General features: G+C 36.9%; 1 protein-coding gene across 1 annotated transcript in view; it reads right to left on the reverse strand.

Moving 5' to 3' along the window:
- Nucleotides 1–11,303: 11,303 nt before the first annotated feature.
- The window catches only part of LOC141609022 (CBL-interacting protein kinase 23-like), a 57,805-nt gene continuing 48,086 nt past the window's right edge, over nt 11,304–21,022 (reverse strand). Inside the window, exons 14-15 of the mRNA XM_074428289.1 lie at nt 11,764–11,863; nt 11,304–11,589 (exon numbers count right to left, since the gene is read on the reverse strand). Of these exons, the coding sequence (XP_074284390.1) occupies nt 11,777–11,863 (87 nt within the window). The 3' untranslated portion in view covers nt 11,304–11,589; nt 11,764–11,776. The remainder of the gene's footprint in view (nt 11,590–11,763; nt 11,864–21,022) is intronic.

Below are 21,022 nucleotides of genomic sequence, written 5' to 3' on the forward strand. Positions count from 1 at the left end.
ACATAATAAAAGATTATACGCATAAATATTCAGGATTGAGGGCTACTCTACTATATATTCCTGAAACAAAAATTTTGCACTTAATCGTGCCTAACGAGTTGGTAACCACCACCGGATACGTAAAAAGTCGGACCAATCGGCATGAAATAATTGCCGACCCGACTAGGTTTACTGCCACGGATAACAACCGGCTGGACGCAAAGAAGACGGTGCAAGGGTGTTTTATCCCACCATCGCCTAGAATGCCCTCTCGACAAGCCGAATACCAAGCCCTCCACCAGCAGGGGACATAAGCCCTCATGACAGGCCGGATTTCCCACCCTTTCAACCATTATAGCAAAAAACTATACTTGGTTGAAATACTTATGACAAAAATTGAAACAAAAATGTGCAGGTTATTTAACTGAATAATGTGCAAATCATGCAAACAAAATATTTGACAGTCCAACAGATGAAATTCACAAATCAAGCAAAGACAAAAGTGAAATCAGCCAAAAGAAGGCCATCATGCCTATATTAATAAACCTTTACCCCGGGCAAAGGCGTCAAAATATTCATAAAAGCCGGAGAGCCTCCCCGACCCAAAATAGGAAAATAAAAATAATGTCTGTCTGTGGACATCCCCGGATGGGCCAAAATACCAACCGAAAATTAAGAAGTATTATCGCTTCTCTCGGGCAAAGAAGATCAACAACCCGCTCCCACTCTTAGCCGGCTCACCAACGTTCGCTCCCGGAGAGTCGACCTCCTGTTCATTTTCCAAATTATGCAAGTCGATATTTCAAGCAAAGAAAAGCCATCTCACCGCAGGGTCCCATTTCTCCCTTGCCTCGACAGTTCGAGATGACACGCCTTCCCTGATGTAGAAATAGAGGGAGGCATCATCCAACTTGAACTCCAAGTCATCCCTCTCCGGGTAAGCTCTTCATTCCTATCCAGGGCCTCCTCGTAATGCCACGCGTGCTTGAAGCGCCTCGCTTTAGCAAGATCCCTCTCACCGCACTCTTGTCAAATCGGCGGTCTTGGCAAACAAGTCACCCTTGCAAATTTCACTCAGACTTCAACCTATCATAACTGATCTCATCGATCGATCCTGGCTACCAAAGAAGTAGCCCGATAGGCATTATGGAGACAGTCGCGGCACCGACCAAAGATAAGAAAAGTTTGAGTAACTTGTACCAACAATAGAAGACTACCAAAAATAAAACACATGGAAATGATTCCAACATACCTCCCTCACAAAAGAGTTGTGGCACCACCAAAAGGTCAATTGAATGATCCATCAAGCAACCGCCCGAGTAGCGCCTCAACAAGGTCAAGGGTGAGCATGACATCCGATTTAGAAGCCGCATAGTCCCTGATTTTCACCCTAGCAGCCTCCATATTATCCAACCTGGCTCTCACCTCCTCGACCAGGGGCGTAAACATCAACATCCTCAATTCTCCTTTTCTGGGCGTCTGAACTTGTTCCAAAGGGGACAAGCAGGTGCGAGTGACCTTGGCAAAGATCGGATCGCTCACCAAGTCGATGACAGTTCAGTATCCCCGCTTCCCTGAGGACCTTCCTCCTTGATTTTCGCCAGCCTGGCTGAGAGGTCAGCCATACCAAACCTGGCAAGACGAACAGACGACCTGGTAGCTGCAACACGAAATACAGACAATACAAACCAAACATTATCGAAGCCTGGTAAAATAAAGGAAAATGAAAATAGACTTACATCCTGAGGTACTGGCACCAGCAGCCCCTGACGCTTTAGCCCTGGGAGCACCGTCAGCCTTCAAACAACGAGGAAGGTGACCAACCCCACAACAAAGAGGTCAGGACCTCTCCAAAGGAGGAATAGCAAGGAAAACAGAGACATTGGGAGTAGGGTACTCAGTTTCAGTAACCCAGTCATCAACTGCACACATAAGAGGTATGATTTATTATTTTCATTTCATTTTCTCACTAACAGGAAAAACATGTAGGTCAAAGAAAGAAATCAAAAGACTCACCAGCCACACAGGCCTCATGATTCAAATACGCCAGGTCAGGACCCACAGAATTGGTCCTGACAAACATATAGCTTGCAAGCCCACCCTTATCATGGCCACTATCTAAATTGCTCGAAGGGGAGTAGTTGACGGCCTGACCTTAAAACTTATACGGCCAGGACTGTTTGTTTTAATAGCATAACAGGTCTTCAAATCATCAAGAGAAAAAGCGACATTGTGTTTCTTACAGAGGTTCTCAATAGAACATACAACTTTCCACACCATCGGCATTAATTGATAAGAGGGAACACCAATCTCCTTAATAACCTCAACCATAAGAGGAGAAAAGGAAGCTTACAACTTGCCCCTCGAAGGCCCGCCGTGGATGCAAAACCAACCGACAAGCCCAATCAGCCTTGATAGGAGAATTCTCGTGATCCGACTTCATCAGCAGGAATAATCCCCTTATCCTTCAAAATTTTCTCGAACTCAGGCTTCAAACGGTTTGCAGGAGACTGATCCTCGTTTAGAGCCTTGGTAGGCTTGAATTGAAAAGCGCCATGAGATATTGAAATCATATCCAATGGAGGATCACTTGACATATCTATCATGGGAGATGGAGCAAAAGAAGAAGCAGTAGAGTTTCGAAGAAACTTCCTCGGATTCGAGGAGGAGGAGTAAGCAGAACCGCCGCCCTAGTAGATTTTTTCTTTGCAGCCATTGTTTGAAGAATTATGAAAGATTGATTAAGAGATTTGGGAAGTTGAAAATTAAGAAAACTGAAGAGAAAGAAAGTTAAGAGAAAGAAGACGAAGAAATTATGTTGATGAGTTCAAATTAATGAAGCACCCAAGTATTTATAGAAAAGAAAATTAGGGTTTCAAACAAAATAATTAAGGAAGTCATAGAATAGACCACGCGTCACGAGTTGCAGTAAAAGAGCCGTTACAGGAAACTGATCAGGGAAAATTAACCGTTGGGTAATCTTATCAAAATTGAAATTATCTCCTCATTTTTTCGTCCTGGCACTACCAATGAGGAGATAAGGGGCAATTGTTAGGCCTGGAAATCCGCACCACCCCGATCAAAGATTACACCTAAACCTGACCGCCAGCTCTCGGGTGCCAGGCTCTCGTGGCACATGAAGTTAGGCGCCAGCCATGGAAAGGACAACGGTCCAAATATCGTGACAATATTTGACCATATCCGCGTATATTAATGGAAATAAATACGCAAAGATTAAGTATGAAGATTGTGCAAAATATGGTAATTAAAAGGAAATATTCAGCAATTATTACCAAAGAATTATGGAGAATATTCACCTTCAATGCTTGATCATGCACTGCTCAAGATGGGAAGCTATATAAAGAACACTTGAGAGATCCAAGAAGGACATCATTCATACGCAAGAACATATACACATATTACATAGAAATACAAGCATTGTTGTTATCATAAGAATATTCTCTCAAATCATATAGTGAAATCCTCTCCTGGCTTGGTGCCCGTGGTTTTTTCCCATTCAAGGGTTTTCCACGTACAAAATTGTTTGTCTTGTTATTTTTGTTATCTTATTTACAACTTACTATCGTATCGCACTCGTCAACCCGACCGTAAATCTAATTAGAGCTAGTTAACCCTGCACGATATCACCCTGACCTGATTTCGCCTTGCGCAAAATCCACACAAAACAGATTTCTAACAAGCGGTATCATGAGCCTTAGGTTGTTTGCATGCAAATCGGTTAAAGTTTTTCCGAGTTATACGATTAACATATAAAACTTATAAATTTGTGTTTATTATGACATATCACGAAATCATTATGCATGTTAAAGTTTCTGGTCCTAAAATGTATTTAGGATTTTTTGGTTAATTTATGGATTTTTATTGTTCATTTTATATAATAATGGCATTAAAAATGTGATTTTATGATAAAAATGTCATTTTCAGACTAAAATTAGCTAAACTTCGAATTTTTCAGTGGTTTTTGGATATGTTTTCACATATATTTTTTTTAGATGACCTGTAATTGTTCATAATTTTTGGAGTTCTTATGCTCGAAATATGGATTTTTCAAGATAAAAATCGAATTTAGAGGAAAAAAAGGTTAATATGAGAAATATTTCGAATCTGGTTATATAAATTTGGTATGTTGTCACATGCAATTTTACAAGATGTGTTTAAAATAATAGGCTATAATGAAGTCTTTATGTATGATTTATGAATTTGTGATGAAAAATAGCATAAATAGTGACTTTAATTAGTGAATAATTGCTAAAACATAATTCATGACTTAGGAAAAACGTCACATATTGCATTTTATTACCTATTTCAGATCTAAAATTGAATAGTTGATAAATATAATTTTTTCTCATGTTTTTATGATTATTATTGATAAATCCGATAAATCGCAACATTGTTTTTCCGATAAATTTTCGAAATTTTAACCTAAGTTTTTGAACATTATGAGTGTCATGGTATTTTTCCATAATGTTCATGAGTTTAAATTTCAAATTTTAAATTTATTTGAAATTTTTATGATTTATTTGGAGTTTATGGCTTTTTATTGTAATTTTGAGTCCATTAATGAACAAATTTTAAAAAATAAAAGTTAATTATTGTCAATATGTTAGTGGAGACTAATTTTGATTCCTAAGTTGGTTAGGGTAATTAACTTGTGCATTAATATGATTTTATGTAATTTATTGTGATTTTAAAAGGTTAAATCACGCAAATCCGTAAAAACCGTTTAATATATGATATTGGCTCCTTAAAGGCGATTTAGCATAAAATTGGGCATGTTCATACATATTATAATGCTGCATTTTACTTATGCTTGTCATAATTTTATTTTATGTAATTTTATTTTATGTAATTTTACTTAGTATGGCCTTAGTTTTTAATTGGTATTACCCCAAATGTATGGGAATATCGATTCGGTTGTAATTTATTGTGATCTCGTATCACCGTTTTGTAATTTAATAGATTTATTTTTATTTTAATTACAAATGTATAATAGGAAATTATGTAATTTGTTATGTAATTTAATTATTCCGGAGATCCTTGAAGACGGTGTCACTCGAAAAGGAAATCCATTAAAGACGGTGTTACCTCGAGATGCGTACCAAAACCGAAGTTCAAGGGACCAATGGAGTTGGTTTCCGAATTTGTAATAGTTAATTAGATTTTCTATTTTAGGAGGGCCATACTAGGATTTATTTTTATGCTTTGCATTTTATTTATATGTCGCATGCATCGCTAAATCGCCATAACTAAAACATGCATTATCATTTTAATCGAGTTTATCGACCGTGTCAATTACAATTATCGTAGTTTACCGCTTTAGTTCACTTAAAACGTGATAGATAATAAATTGACATGACCTCTCGCTAAGAATAAACAATTGAGGCTTAGCCTTACCAAAAACTAGAAACCATGAAAACCTATTTCGGGAGGGAGTGCACTCGGCCACACCGGGGTACAAACCTTGTTACGTAGGGGAAGTGGGTGATAAATGTCTATCCACCGAATTCATGTTGATGAGGGTTTCATCGGCCACACCGTACCCAAGTTATTGTGGGTTTGGATCATGGACACATTTATTCGAAATTTGGATTGAACTCAACAAAAGTTTTTGATAAGGGTTTCATCGGCCACACCGTGCCCTTGTCGGATGTGTTTTGGGCTAAAGATAAATGTTAATGTAATTTTATCGACCAAGAGTTCTAAAAGTAGAATCGATTAAAGCGTTAATCCACCGAGTTATATTGATAAGGGTTTCATCGGCCACACCGTGCCCAAGTTAATATGAATTTGGGTCTTGGAATCATTTATATTAGTTGAGTAGAGGTCACTATATAAATGCTTTACTTGTTATTTACAAGTATTAATAAAACGACAAATGTTAAGTTTTCTACTATTCCGTTATCATATTGTTCTATTTCTTTACCTCAATTTATATGATATCATTTCGATTTTAGTTCAAATCTCCATTAAAACATAGTAACTAAAGACAAATTTGAATTTTCTTCTAAAAAAACTCGTAATATCCATTACAAGGATCTCTTGTAAAGAGTATAAATTAAAGTTATTCATTATCAAACAGGCTTTTGATTCTTGACTAACACATCTACTTACAATGGATTGTTTCTCACATGCTTAATTGAATTAAGTACTTTGAAACATTACATCATTTTGGTAACTAGATTTGTTTGAAATCAAAATTGACCAAAATACCGCAACCACTTCAATGAAAGTTTTAAGACTAAACAAATGAATTGAAGAGTAGTCTTCATGAAATTCAATTTTGCTTCTCTAAGCAAAGACTCATTGAATTGAGTGGGAGCATTCTCTTAAACCGTTAAGAAAAGGACGAAGTTCAAAGAAGTAAAATTAGAATGGAATTGATACAAGGTAATGTTAAAAGTAAAGTTATTGAGAATAACGATACTAAACCTATCAATCCCGACCGATAAAGTTTCCATTGTCTTAATTGTTGGACGCTAGAAAGGAAACTACCCCAAATTATTGAAGAATCAACAAGTTAGTTGTGGGACATCTAATGGGACCTTCTTCTTTAAATGTTTATTTGATTAACATAAATTTTGCTAGTACTACTTCGTCAATATTAGAAACCAGTGGAGGTTTTCATCATTGTATTCGTCACATAAGATGATTAAAATATGACGACTAGCATCAAATAATGTCGAGAGATAGAGTCATTGTGTAATCAATCTAGTTTAGGGTTTATAGTTGTACTTAATTGTGACTATTAAGTGCATAAACTCTAAATAAAAATATAAACTTGTTAAGATACAAAAGAGGTCTCACTTTTGTGACCCTATACACCATGATTTGATGTATGGCTAGCCCATTATCAAAGTGTATATATATTCTAAACCAAACTAGAATGATACATCATGAAGATGATGGAAGACTCAAATTGGTATCACATGATTAAACCTTAGATTTTGGAATGATGAATGCAAAGAGTTATCAAGTACTCTTAAAACCATTAGATCTTATGGTATATGCGTATCTTGTATTCAAAGCAAGATGTCTCGTGCTTTTTGGTTGAAAAGGAGATCGAGGTTGTAAATCATTGAACCAAAATAGGTTGATCATTTTCTTTTACCAACGATTTAAGTTGACGCTAATGTGTTCACTTAATAAGGTAAATAGAGAAATCTTTGAAGAAGTTCAAGGAGTTCAAGGAATCACGATTTAGTCGTGATGAGATTATCAAAGTGAAGACTTTGATATAAGCCAAATGAAATGTGATATAGTATCACAAGTTAATCTCTCTTAACACACATTATGGGATCATGTGTGGTTGGATAAAGAAATCAAACGCTATTCGATATGGTTTGGACTTCGATCAAGTTACTTTGAGTGACTTGTTCCTTTTGGGGATTTTATCATTTTGTCTAAATTATTTTTCCACTAAATCTAAAGCGAATCATATGAGATATCAAATGGTAGGGTACCATGGTTGTAAGTTTTCAAAAGAAACAAATGCTCATTTTTCTTATTATAATCACGAGTACAACGGGTTTGTGGCTCGTGAAGCTGTCTTTCTAAAATACAAGTTTATTTCTAGTAGACAGAGTGGGAGAAATTATTCAAGAGCCACAAAGAATGTTATGTCGCAAGAAACTGGTCTTTCTTGGCTACATGAGACGTTTTGTGTAAAACGTTGTTTTTTCAAAACCTAGGAGGTTAAAGTCGTCATTTGTTGAAGATGATGAATTCATGTTACTTTTAAGAAAGTAAAGAGCTTACAACTTACAATGAAATTGTTTGATTCAAGTTGATTACTTTTGAAAAGTAATGAACATATGACTTACATGAGAGTGTTTAAGTCACAACTCAATACAAGGCTTAGAGCCATGAAAATCCGATATAAATGCTTGATTAGTGACAAAGGGTTTTGCACTAATAAAGAGAGATTTCAAAGCTTGATTGGTTGCAAAGGGTTTTGCACTAGTTGAAATGCTTAAGTCTATTTGGATCTTCTTAGGGATTGTGTTTCATTATGATGATATACACATAGCGAGTGAATCTAAAACCCACTTCTTCAATTAGAAGGAATGTATTCAATACATGTCTTGAGTTTTGTAGATTCTTGCCATCCTAAGATAATGTGAAACTTAAGAGAGGGTCTTAAGTAGGACATCAATGAGTTGGAATCAACATTTTGATCATGTGATGAAACTTTTCTAAATAAGTTGAGAAGTTATGTTTATACATGAAGATTAGTGGGAGTTACGGAAATTTTAATAAGTCTTATATGTGGATGACATATTGATCTTTGGGAATGATTTAAGACTTGGAGTAATATAATACATCTTTAATATCCAGATTTATGTAGATAAATCTACATGATATTAGCATCAAATAAGAAGTCTTATGTTGATAAGATTCATGATTAGTTCAATCAAGTTGAACATATTTGATTGATTCCCTTTGCTTCCGCTGCCAAATCAATTAAATGAGTAATGATGTATAACATTTCATATACTTTGAGTATGATGAATTGTTTCAAATCGAAATTTAAGTAATAGTTACCAAGTAAGCCATAAAGATTACACTTAAGTGCTTGCAGAAGCATTAAGGATGTAATGCAAAGTGTTTTTGATGAAATCTTGTGTAAGGGTGTTACACAAATGACAATTGACAATTGAGATTGCGCATGGTTTCTGACAAAACCATAATCGAAACACATTAGGATGGTTAAGAAATCATTGTGGCTATGTTATTTAAGAAATAGATTTGCTAGAATCGTTCTAGGCAATAAAGAACAATGAGAAATATTTACAACGGAAATTGAGTACACTTGCAATCATGAGATGTGCAAGAAGGATGAGTCCCGCACACTGTGAAAACAGTGGGAGCTATTCTAAGGCTAGAGGGCCTATGTCTTGATTGGATCTCGGCACGTACTCAGAAAGTTTTGTAATGCAAATGTATACATTACAAAGGAAAACGAGTATGTAGTAAGGTTGAGTAAGGTACAAGAAGTTGATAAAACCTACTAACCAAAGCCTTCTGATAGGCTTAACATGATGAGTCATGTCATTTCAATTAAATTGAGATGAACAACTACATTCAAGATCAAACTGGATTATAGAATATGAAGTAGTAATCAGGCATTGACTATTCATATGTGATAATCGCATTTGTCGTTCAAGGACTCATTTGTGATATCTCACCATGAATAGGGAAAACCAAAGTCGACTTGAAGGTGTTATACAGTCTTGACCGACTCGGCTCTGGGACCTAAGTTTACCCTAAGAATTGTAAGAGGTACACTAAATTGATTCCAACAATAATAATTGCTTGCATCTATATAATTCATTTATGCTATCTTACCATGATTCCCCTATGATCCCATGACATCCTAGTGCCTTTTATCATGTGTTTACATCCTTTTATTTATTGCTTGTTTTACTTTATTGCTTTCATTAGCTTAGACTCACCAACTCCAACCCAATCAATTGTGACACTAGCATAAATTAAGATACATAAGCTTAGAACCCAAAGCACACCGTCCCGTGGATCGACCTCGAATAAACCACTATTTAGTTGTTTGTTGAGATTATAAATGTGTTTGATTGAGCAAACAACGACTCGCTCACCATCACAAACTCGTCCAACAAACCCGAAACACGAAGTGACCCGACCTGACCCGAATTAACCCAAATTAATGAGAGACCTGAACTGGCCCGACCCGATTGGCCAGTTTGCCAGGTCTAGCCATGAATCATGATTAGACTGCTCGAAAATAACGGATTCGGGTCGGGCTTACTGTTGGAGTAAGTGTCCCCGACAATAATGCGATCACAATTGTCGATCATATTGATCACGTGTTTAAATCTCATACCAAGAATACGAAAGGGATGATGCATTACATATATAGTCAACTGGTCCACACATATCGGTAATGATTGGCTGGCTAGAGTTTGACATTACTGTCGTGCGACGGTGGTGATCAGTTGATCCCTTGAGGTCACACCTAAAGGACGATTCCCTTAATTGAAAAAGGTTAATTAATTGTATGTCGATACAGATTAATTAATTCCTTAAAATCGAACAAATTATTATCATAAGAGAGAAAATGACATCTTATTATAATGTGATTAAATAAGATTTTATTTAGTAATTTAAGAAGTTATATTACTAAAATTAATCGGTGTTTGCGAAACACGCGAGATGAGAATGATAAGTTAGTCATTATTACAAGATGTTGTGAATTATACTAACTAGTAATTAAATGACCATTTTATGCGAAAGTAATTTTGAATTACTAGTCAATTTGTTAAATGTGATTTATTTAATTTGTAAATGATATTTAATTTGTTAAATATGTATTTTAAATTAAAACATGACATAAGACATGTCACGTGTCACATGACATACAATTGTACAACTGACAAAAATAAAATGGACTCCATATTACACATATAAACCGAAATTGGTGAGCATTGTGAGAAGTTTTGTCTTTTTCCATTTGTCTTATTCATTTGTCTAAAATGCTTGATAGTGACATGACTAAGGACAAAGGCTTACACATTTGTCTTGTGAAGACAAAAAGGAAAAAGAAAAATGGTCTATATACCATAGTGGCCACCGGTTTTGGTAGAGGGAATTGAGAGGTTTTCTCAATTTTATTCATTCTTCTTATGTTTTATGAAAAACAATACCTTCTCTCTCTTGTTCTTCATAAAATTCATTTTTATGAATCTAATTTGTACAAATCAAACACTAATAATACTAGTAGTAGAATACGAGTATTAGTAACCGATTTTAAGGTAAACCACATTACAAATATCTAGTACATATTAGTTTGTGGGATTTTGGGATAGTCTTGGGTGCTACTAATTGGAGGGCTTCTATTTTGAAGTCATGAATGTTCATACATTATTGGAAAGCTCAAGAACTAACAAGAAGGAGATCTTGTTGGTGCCCATAAGACCGAAATTATCATAGTAAGGGTTGATGATTTCTTCTCTTTTAATTTAAGTTTGCATGCATAAGATTTGTATTTAATTTTATGACTAAATTAAATTGAAACATATATGAATATTTTATGTAATGAGATATAGATTTCTAACACTTACAAGTCGGCTAAAATTTGAAAGGTCTACTCATTTGCATATGGAAAAATAAATACCCAAAATTATCATGTTTCTCTCTAACATTAACAAAGTTGAGAAATGAAGATACAATGTTTCTTCGATAAAATCTTTGGATAAATAGTAAACAAATTATTGAGAAAGCCATCTTCTTATCAAGGGCTTCTAGATTATTGAGAATGCTTTAAGAGTGGTTCTATGACTGAATAAACTAACACACCCGTATGATCTTATTCAACTTCCTATTAACATGTACACGTGACATTGATTCAGAATTTACAATCGAAGATCTATTATCTGAATTCTTAAACATATAACACTCGTTGGTAAAACAAGACAACCAATTCGGACCTTCCCAACCATTAATATAAGAGAATATAAAATAAGCAAACACGGAACCAAAATATTTTCACAAGGAAGCATGTCTCTTTCATGGTTGCAAACCGATCTAACCACCATTATTTAGAGTTCCATTTACGACCTGCCAAATAAATATGAATAATCCTCAAACATCAAAAGTACGCTTTGTTTTTTGTAGCTTGACAGGATATAAGATATATTTAGGGGAAAATTTCTACCAAGGGTATGGGTTTGAGTTGGAAGATCGCTTAAGATCATATATATAATGACAAATTGAATAAACATAGGAACCAACCATAAATCACAAACTAGCTCCTTACAACTTCTTCCTCCTTGATTTCTTCTCCGGTCTTCCAAATGATGTCTTTTAGCGCCGTTGACAGGTTTTTATAGAACTGTGAACTTTTGATTGGTTAGCACTTGATATAATATAAAAGCAGGAAAGAAAACACTTTCACAACAAAAAGAATTGGATTACGGGTATTTCAGCAATACAAAATGGTAAATTTGCATACTCAAAATCAATTTACTTAAATTTAGCTGCAGGATTTAGCCGGTGTAGCAAGATTTAGTTGTAAGTGTTAGGCGGCTAAAGTATTGTCTAAACTAAAAGAAAGGGGTTTTGTATCAAAATACGGATCGCAAAGTCAAGTTTTGTATCAATACGAATCGCAAAGCCAAGTAAAATACTCCCTCAATCCTAATTTTATTGTGTTCTCTCATTTCAAAGTTATGTCATAATTATTATATTTTTTTAAAAAAAAAAAATTAGTACGAAAAAAGTTTAATTAATGAATATTGCCCCTAATAATGAACTATCATCCTCTATACCACAATTTGATAATCACATTACACCTTAATTCAAAAGATAGAGTAGGTAGTTCATCATTTCGAATCCTCTCGAAATTGAAAGGTGGACACTAAAAATAGATGATTAGTTCATCATTTCGAATCCTCTCGAAATTGAAAGGTGGACACTAAAAATAGATGAAGAGAGTAAATAACATTGAGCTAGGAGAGGGCGCATTTTGTCTTTGTCCACCCACCAATACAAAACGGCGCAAAAGATAGGTGAACATGGGTTATACCTCTCAATAAGTCCAGCCCATTCGACCCTTATTATTTCCAGGCTTGGACTTTTTTTAATACGGGTAAATAGCGAGACAGTCCCGACCCTTCCAAAGAGTCGGACATTGACAATAAATTTTTCATCAGGGCTAACTCATCCAGTCTGCTAAAGAAAGCAACCATAATTAGTTTATTTAAAAGTAATTAACACGGAATAATAACCTCTATAACTAAAATTGATATGCTGATATGTTAGGTATATCTGTTACTTTGCCTATTGGAAAAAGTAGTATACGTAACTTGTCAGAATAATGCATTGCAATGAAAATGCTAATAACCTCAGGTGCCACTTTCTCTTCCAGGGGCGAAGAGAGTAGGTAGCAAGGGGTAGCGGCCGCTACCCCGTGTGAAAAAAATCAATAAATAAGTCGGGTTTTAGCTACCCCAAATGTGATTAAGGAAAGAATAATTATAATAAAGCGCATAAGTTAAATAGCAAAATAGACGTGCTCTAGTGGTAGAAATAGTAGTGTCCTTTGACTGCGGTTCAAATCCCACTATTGTTAATTTTTTCGTTATTTTTGACTTTTTCAATAACGTTATAAAATGTTTCTTTGTTTGGGAAGGAAATCTGAAACAAATCCATAAATTTCCTTATTGAGTTATTTAATATACTGATTTACTTTCTGTTATTTAATTTATTTATCTTTTGCTAATTTTTAAAATTGTCAATATTCATTATTTTAGGGTATTAACTATTATGAATTTAATTTTGCCCTAAAATGACAAAATTTTCTTTAATGACGAAGTATAAAGCGCGACCCATAATAATATAGAAAAATAAAAGTAAAGATAATAGGTTGAATTTTAAGAAAATATTTATTCCATTACATTAAAAAATGTTCAGTTTGTTGTAAAGTACAATGCAAAAATCAAAATTATTTTTAAAATATAATATATAAAGATAAGTTGAACTATGAAACCTTCAAGCTTTTACAATGTGTCCATTTGATTATATATTGATAGTTTGTAATTTGAATTTTTATATATTTCATAGTACGAAATAACATTTTTTGGATTTCCAATTTTCACATAGTATAGCCTTAAGCGGTTTTCTATCCCAGACAAAAACTCCTAGCTTCGCCCCTGTTCTCTTCCCAGTTGAACTCTAGTAATTTAGCAAATGACCAAATTGATAAAGCAGAAGCCTCACGGCGCTGACGCTCACTGGAAATTACGAAACATGAAATTTAACAACCAGTTGAAATTTTTTTAAAATCACAAATTGTTTAATAGGATGGTCTCTTAGCATAAGACCGGCCTGTTATCTAAAAGCCCAAATCGTAAAAGAAGAATCACATAAAAATCAAACAGTAAATAAAACGAAAAGGAGTATGGAGCATGTTATAACCGATAGCACCTCTCTCAAAAACTCTCTAGCTACGCCCTAATCCCGTCACCTACAAACAAGGACCTCAACTGCAACCCCAGATGTCGACTGCGTTCCTCGCACAAACCTTCCATTTACTTGTCAAAGTTTATGACTTCTCGCACAATCCCTCCATTAACTCAAAGATTAAGGGCCATAACTTGTCTTTCAATCATTCAGTTTTCAAATTATAATTGGTAGTTATTAATCTTAAAACCATCATTGACCAAAAGAACTATAGCATTTAACACACTAAACTTGAATTGAAAAGAAAGAAACCTAGAACTTGAGTTTTCAAAACTAAAACTTTGAGTTTTGAAGTTATAACTTTTAGATGTTTAGGGGATTTCCGGGAAAGTGGCAAATAAGCTCCATAAGTTTAGTCCTATGTGCAAATCACCCCCACAACTTTTAATACGTGCAAATTAATTCCATAACTTTATGTATTGGTGCAATTCAATTCTATTATTAAACTTTTGTAATTTAAAACACAAAAATTGAATTAACATGATTAATTAATATTAAACTTTCACATATAATATTACTAATTTGTAAAAACCCAAATCTACCCTTCATTTATCAAACCGTACCATACCACCAGCTCTTACATCTCCCAAGTTTATCATCTCCTTTAATTTATCTTCTTCATTGATAGAATAATTCTCCCACTGATCAACTCCTTCATCTTAAGTCCATATCACTATAGCTATTATTTTGCAAGATGATATAAGTATACAACTGATGATGATTTTGTTGTTCCAATTTTCCCATTTTGGCTCTAATCCAATAATTTAACATCGATAATAAGTTAATCACAGCAATGAAGATGATGGTTTTGCGTTTCAGGTGTCCCGCCAAGGCTTTTGTGCGAGCGATGCGACCTGTTTCTAGGCTTGCTTGGGCTTTATTGCAGCGGAAACTCTCTGGTGGCGGTTGAATGAATTAGATCAGCGGGTTTCGGGCTGGTTGTAGCGGCTGTTATTCTTTGTCGGTGTTAAGGGCGGAGGTGTTAGTCAAGTTCGAGCCATGGTGTTGATGGGCGTTGCTGTTGTTGATTGAGATTGAACGGGGAAGTAGTGAAGGTGAAGCATATCAGGGAAGAAGGTGAATTTGGATTAAATAATAAAAGGAGTGTGTAAGGGTAGATTGGTCAATTAACTAAATTTCTAACAAATATGAAGGAAAATTAGATGAGAAATAAATATCTTTTCAAAAAGAAAATGAGAAATAAATAAGATTGTAGAAAAATCAAATAAATTAATTAAATGGAGTTAAATTTCACCAAATGCTATACACACGGGGTTAATTTGCAAGTATTAAAAGTTGTGGGAGTGATTTGCACATAGGACTAAAGGTATGGGGCTTATTTGCCACTTCCCCGGATTTCGCTTTATGTGTATGTGCCAGTTAGAACAATGAGTTAATTTAAGTTAATTTGTAGCCTATAATTTTCAACTTAAAACTCAAAGTTCTCAATAGAAAAACATGAGCATTCAACTTAAAAAACAATTAACTAGACTTTAAAAGTGTGAAATATTAATTTTGAAATCTGAAACATTCAGGATCGAATTACAAACCTAGATAGTCGATTATCGACATTCTTCATCTTTTACATTAAATTGATTGGTGGAAGGATATAAAGACGGAATAATGGTTATGAGAACGACAATCGAGAAGTTAGAGAAGTTGTGGATTTTGAAGCGATGAAGTAGGTCGCGGCGAGGGGCGTGGGCTGCAAAGGGGCGGAGGAGGTGGCGGTGATAACTCTGATAAGTTAATTGCAGTTGTCGTGGGGGGTTAGGTAGTGGCAGGGAAGAAGATGGGTTTTTACATTTCTTTTGTTTTATACTTTTATTTAATCTCCTTTTATTTGGCCTATTATCTTCTATTGGACCCGTCTTATGGTATAGGACGGTCCTATAGGAGAGTTACTGTTTTAAAATATCATGCACCACCCCACAAATATCATTTTGGCTCGATAACCTGCGAGATGTCTGTATTTTAGTAAAAGGGCGGGAAAAGTTGAGAGTTGACACACTAGACCCATTTGTATTAGAATAGGAAGAGGGGAGAATTGCATAGAAGTAATTGTCGTATTATTGATAATTGTTCATTATTTCTAACTATTACAATTATGATGTATGTATAGTACTATTGAAGATCTCGTAATATCGGTAACCGAATATATTATACGCTAGAAAACCACAACATTATTCTCTACAATGTATTTGAATATATTGTATTCCCTAATTCTACGTTAACATATCGACATATACCTCTAATTTCCCCCCTCAAACCCATGGTAATTTGTCGAAATTTTCATGGGTTTGCAAGATAAGAAAAGATGAATCCAAATTCATCAATCGATCTTCAACAGGCACGCAACAGCCCCCCTCAAACCCATGTAATTTTTCGAAATTTCCATGGGTTTTTGCAATATCAATAACATGAAAGAAGAAATATTAAACTTTTTCGGTCATCGAACGGGAATGTCATAGCTTTTCGGACCGATTAAAATTCAAACGAAACGAGAACGTTGATTTTTTCGAACTTATTGAAAAGTCGTTAGGAACGCCGCAATTTTTCGAACCTGACAAAAATCATTAATCGAAAGAGAACGCCGTTCTTTTCGAACTTGGAAGAAATTCGAGCAAACGAAATTGAACAAGGCAACCCACGTCATGAACTAACGCTTTCCTAATATTAATACCTAATCTCGTTATTTAAATGTGCATTTCTCATTTTCATTATTTTAGTTACTTTTAGATTTTCAACAACTCAAACTTTGAATGACTAGACTAAACCAAACCAAAACCGACACACCAATCCGTACCGTCTCTGTGGATCGATCTGCTTACCCTCCCACATTAGTTAGTTTGTTATTGAGTTTTACAAATATAATTTGATGCGGGGTGGGCAATAATCCAGCTATCACATGTATACGCCGAATTTTTAATTATAGACTTATTTATATTGTCACGATAGTAAACATTTAGTCACGCTTATTTATATGCTAATGTATCCCCTAATAATGCCTTTTTTACGACCCGTATATTTTTTGTACGGATTTAAAACAAGTTTTAATTAATACAAGCTCACGGGCGAATGGGCTATGGGATGTTCAACTCCTCGTTGGAGTTTGGGTTTTAGTAAAAGAAGGCAGTTTGTATTGTTCTTCTTGTGGAGTAACGTATGTTTCATGGAGTAATGTCTAGTTAATGAGCCTTTCAGTTTGGAGATACTCCCTTGGCACTCATATTTTTTTCAAAGTCTATGTTTTTCTTCCCCTTCTTATTAATTTTATTTATGTTCATTATTTATATTATTATTGTTGTTGTTAGTTTAATGATTGGAATCGGGGTAAGTGGTAAATACACCTCAAACGTTTGTCACTATGTGCAAATTGATCCCAAACATTTCAACACGTGCAAATTAACCCCAAATATTTTCGCTTGTGTGCAATCATGCTTTAGGTGCTATTTTTTGGCCAATTGTTCATCGGAGAAAATTGACAAAACACCGGAACTTTACCCTTTGCTTTCTTCGTTAGCTACCATCACCATCCCAGATCCATTTTACCATTTCGGTCCCGACACTCCATCACAAATAACAAATCGAGTAAAAGCTTCTATTTTTATAGGATATATTCTCCTTTTATCGTCCTCTATTATCTCTCCTTCAATTTTCAACCTCTAATCTCTCACTTTCTTTCTTTCCTCCACCTTTATAACAATGGAGGTTCTCCTTTTCTTTCTCTCTCCTTCTTCATAGTCAAAACCGAACATGTCACCCAGAAATCCAACAATCAAACTGTTAGGCCAAAAATCTGGATATGGGCTGGTCCAGGGAAGCGGGTCAAGAAGCAGGGCAGGAGGCAGGATACCTGGGAGCCAGAGCAAGAGCAACGTGCATCATAAGGCGAGGGTCATGTTTCGGTGGTGAATCCGTGTGGAAGTAATATAAGGAAACTCTATCACTTACCATATCCAGGAGAAGGAAAGTCCTACCCCGCGTCAAATTAGGAATACTTGGAAGAGAAGCAAGAAACCCTAAATGGAGGAGCTCTACTATATAAGGGGCATCAATGCAATACAAAGGGATCATCGAAAAAATCAGAAAAAAGCCCTAGTCTCCATAATATAGAAAAAATCACCCGTATTGTATTCCCTCTCGAATTATAGTCCAAATCTTGGTGGGATTCCGTCTCCCCCCGCGGTTGTTTCCCACACCGGGTTTTCCGCGTCACCACTATTGCTTGTGTTCTTTGTTTTATTACGCATGACTCAACATACAAATACCAATATAACAATTACAAGACCCTAACATTGATCTAACGCTAAGACCACTTTAACCCTAAAACAGGTAGAAATTTACCAAAACAGTTTGGCGCCCACCGTGGGGCATAGTGGCCGTCTTCGTTAGTCAGTTCACAAAGCAAAGCAACATGTCAGGACATCCAGAAGCAAGCTCAGGCAACGCAGACGGTGCCCCAGCAACACGGGCACCATCTCCCTCCATAGTGACAGCACGCACAACTTCGGCTCAACCAACCGGCGCTACCTAGTTACCAGCCGTCAAGCATAGCCAAAACTCTCAGGTAGTAGCAAGCCAGCCATCAGAAATAACTCAGTTTAGAGACTCGGGTGTCGTCCATGGCAGGCAGGGAGTACCAAAGCAAGAAAAAGGAGGGCAACCCAGATAATAGGCTCAGACCCCACCGAGTCCTAGCAGTATCATGATAAGGGGACTGGACTCTCTAGCAAGGACAATCCGAACAATGCAAAGTGAGAAAAGGAGCATGAGATCCCAGATGGAAGAAGACAACAACCTCCTCCGAGCCCAGATCAACGAGTTGAGGAACCATGCTGCCAGTTCAGCCACTTGGATGAGGGAGGCAAGATCCGGAGCAGCCTCAAAAGAAGATTGAGATCGGAGGCAGACACGCGCACTGCCACATGACGTGGTAACTCGGTTGGACATGGAAACAACACCACAACCAAGAAGAGGCCTGATCCCAGTAGGATTGGGGGCACTGACACCAGATGATGAGCCAGCACGTCAGGATCCAACACCCATGTCAGGTACAGAGGAGCATCAGCAGAGCAGGTTGGCATCTACGACCCCATTGACCAGAGGACCAACCCCAAACAAAACTGAGTACACCTGGGGAAATGGTTTAGGTGCAGCAACATCACAAATGCGCCAACCGCCAATATCACGGCAGAATAATTTCGTAAGAACTATGGATCAACAGCCGCAAGAGCATCAGAGAATCACCGGTATAGAGGCATACATAGAGTAGCAGTACCAGGAACTACGTAGCCTCCTCCGGAGAGTCCCAGGAATGCCATTACCCATGGAAATGGCCGCACCTGAAAGTTACGCCGACTCGCCCTTCACCGACGATATAGCTGCGGTCGCCTTGCCAAAAGGATCTATTGTCCCAACGATCACTGTTTTTGATGGGACTACAGACCCCTGTGATCACATTAGCCTATTTAAGCAGAAAAAGATGGTAACTACAGCAGCAGGAGCCTCGAAAGAGGCATGCATGTGTAAAGGATTTGGCTCAACTCTGACAGGGGCAGCGCTACGGTGGTTTGTTGGCCTACCCACCGGATCCATATCCTCGTTCGCTGACCTGGTCAACGCCTTCAATCAGCAATTCTCTAGCAGCCAAAGGACACCAAAACAGCCAAGCGATCTATACAGGATTGTCCAAGAGATCGGCGAATCAATCAAGGACAACGTCACCAGGTTCAATGCAGAAAAAGTTTTTATACGAGGCTATGACACATCCATAGCCATTAACGCCTTCAGGTAGGGCCTGGACAAGGAATCAGACCTCTACAAGGAGTTAAAAATGCACCCGTGTGAAAGATTCGAGGAAGTTTAACAGAGAGCTACAATGACATTAAGTTAGAGGAGGATATATAGGCTAGAAAGGGAATGACAAACTTCAACAAAACAAACAGAAAAATCCCAACAGAAAAGAAAGACGAGAGAGTCAGGCCATACAACAGACCGAATATTAGCAGAGTAGCAGAAAACCCCCAGCAAGTAGATGATTCTCCGCATCCTCCCAGGCTATCTAATTATGGGTTCAACACAAGAATGGAAGGACTGCTGAAAGCACTAAGGGAATTGGGTGACCAGGTAAGGTGGCCTAAGCCTCCTAAGCAAAGCCGGCCCAATGATGACCGGGACAGTAGTAAGAGATGTGAATGGCTTCAGGATATGGGGCACCGAACAGAAGATTGCTTCAGGTTGCGGAGGGAAGTAAAATACCAGTTACGCAAGGGAAATCTGGACCATCTGTTATCACGTGAGGGCAAGCAGGATAAGAGAGAAACAGCAAACCAGGTGCTTCCTTCCGCTCCACCCGTATGCACAAAGATTATTAACGTGATAACAGGTGGATCCGAGCTATCATGTTTGACATACTCTGCAGCCAAGAGGAGAGCCACCGAAAGTAAAGGAGACCATCCAGAAACTTCATACAGGGTAAACCAGAGTGATTTACCCTTGGTAACGTTCGATGAAACTGACGTAGAAAATGGCGCAGAACAACACCATGATGCCCTTACCGTAACATTATCTATTGGAAACTGCATCATGCGAAAGGTATTAGTGGACACCAGAAGCTCCGTGAACCTCATTATGTTGGAAACTCTCAAAATCATAGGTTTCGACAAAGAAAATCTGATAAAAAAGTCTGTACCGCTGGTGGGATTCAGTGGTGAGACAGCACATTCGGTAGGTGAGATAACCATTCCAACATATATTGAAGGAGTTAACAAATTGGTTAGGTACTTAGTCATCGAGGGCCCGACCACTTACAACGTAATACTAGGAAGACCGTGGCTGCATCAGATGAAGGCGGTCCCTTCAACATAGCATCAGTGTCTCAAATTCCCAACCCCGTGGGGCGTGGTCATGGTGAAAGGGGACCGCGAAGAATCCAGAAGTTGTTACACACAAGCCCTGAAAGCCACAACTAAGCTCCCCTCATAGCAATTACAGGACCGGGGTACCTCGAAGGAATACAAGGAGCCAC

The sequence above is a fragment of the Silene latifolia genome, chromosome 10, assembly GCF_048544455.1.
Source record: "Silene latifolia isolate original U9 population chromosome 10, ASM4854445v1, whole genome shotgun sequence".
Lineage (NCBI taxonomy): Eukaryota > Viridiplantae > Streptophyta > Magnoliopsida > Caryophyllales > Caryophyllaceae > Silene > Silene latifolia.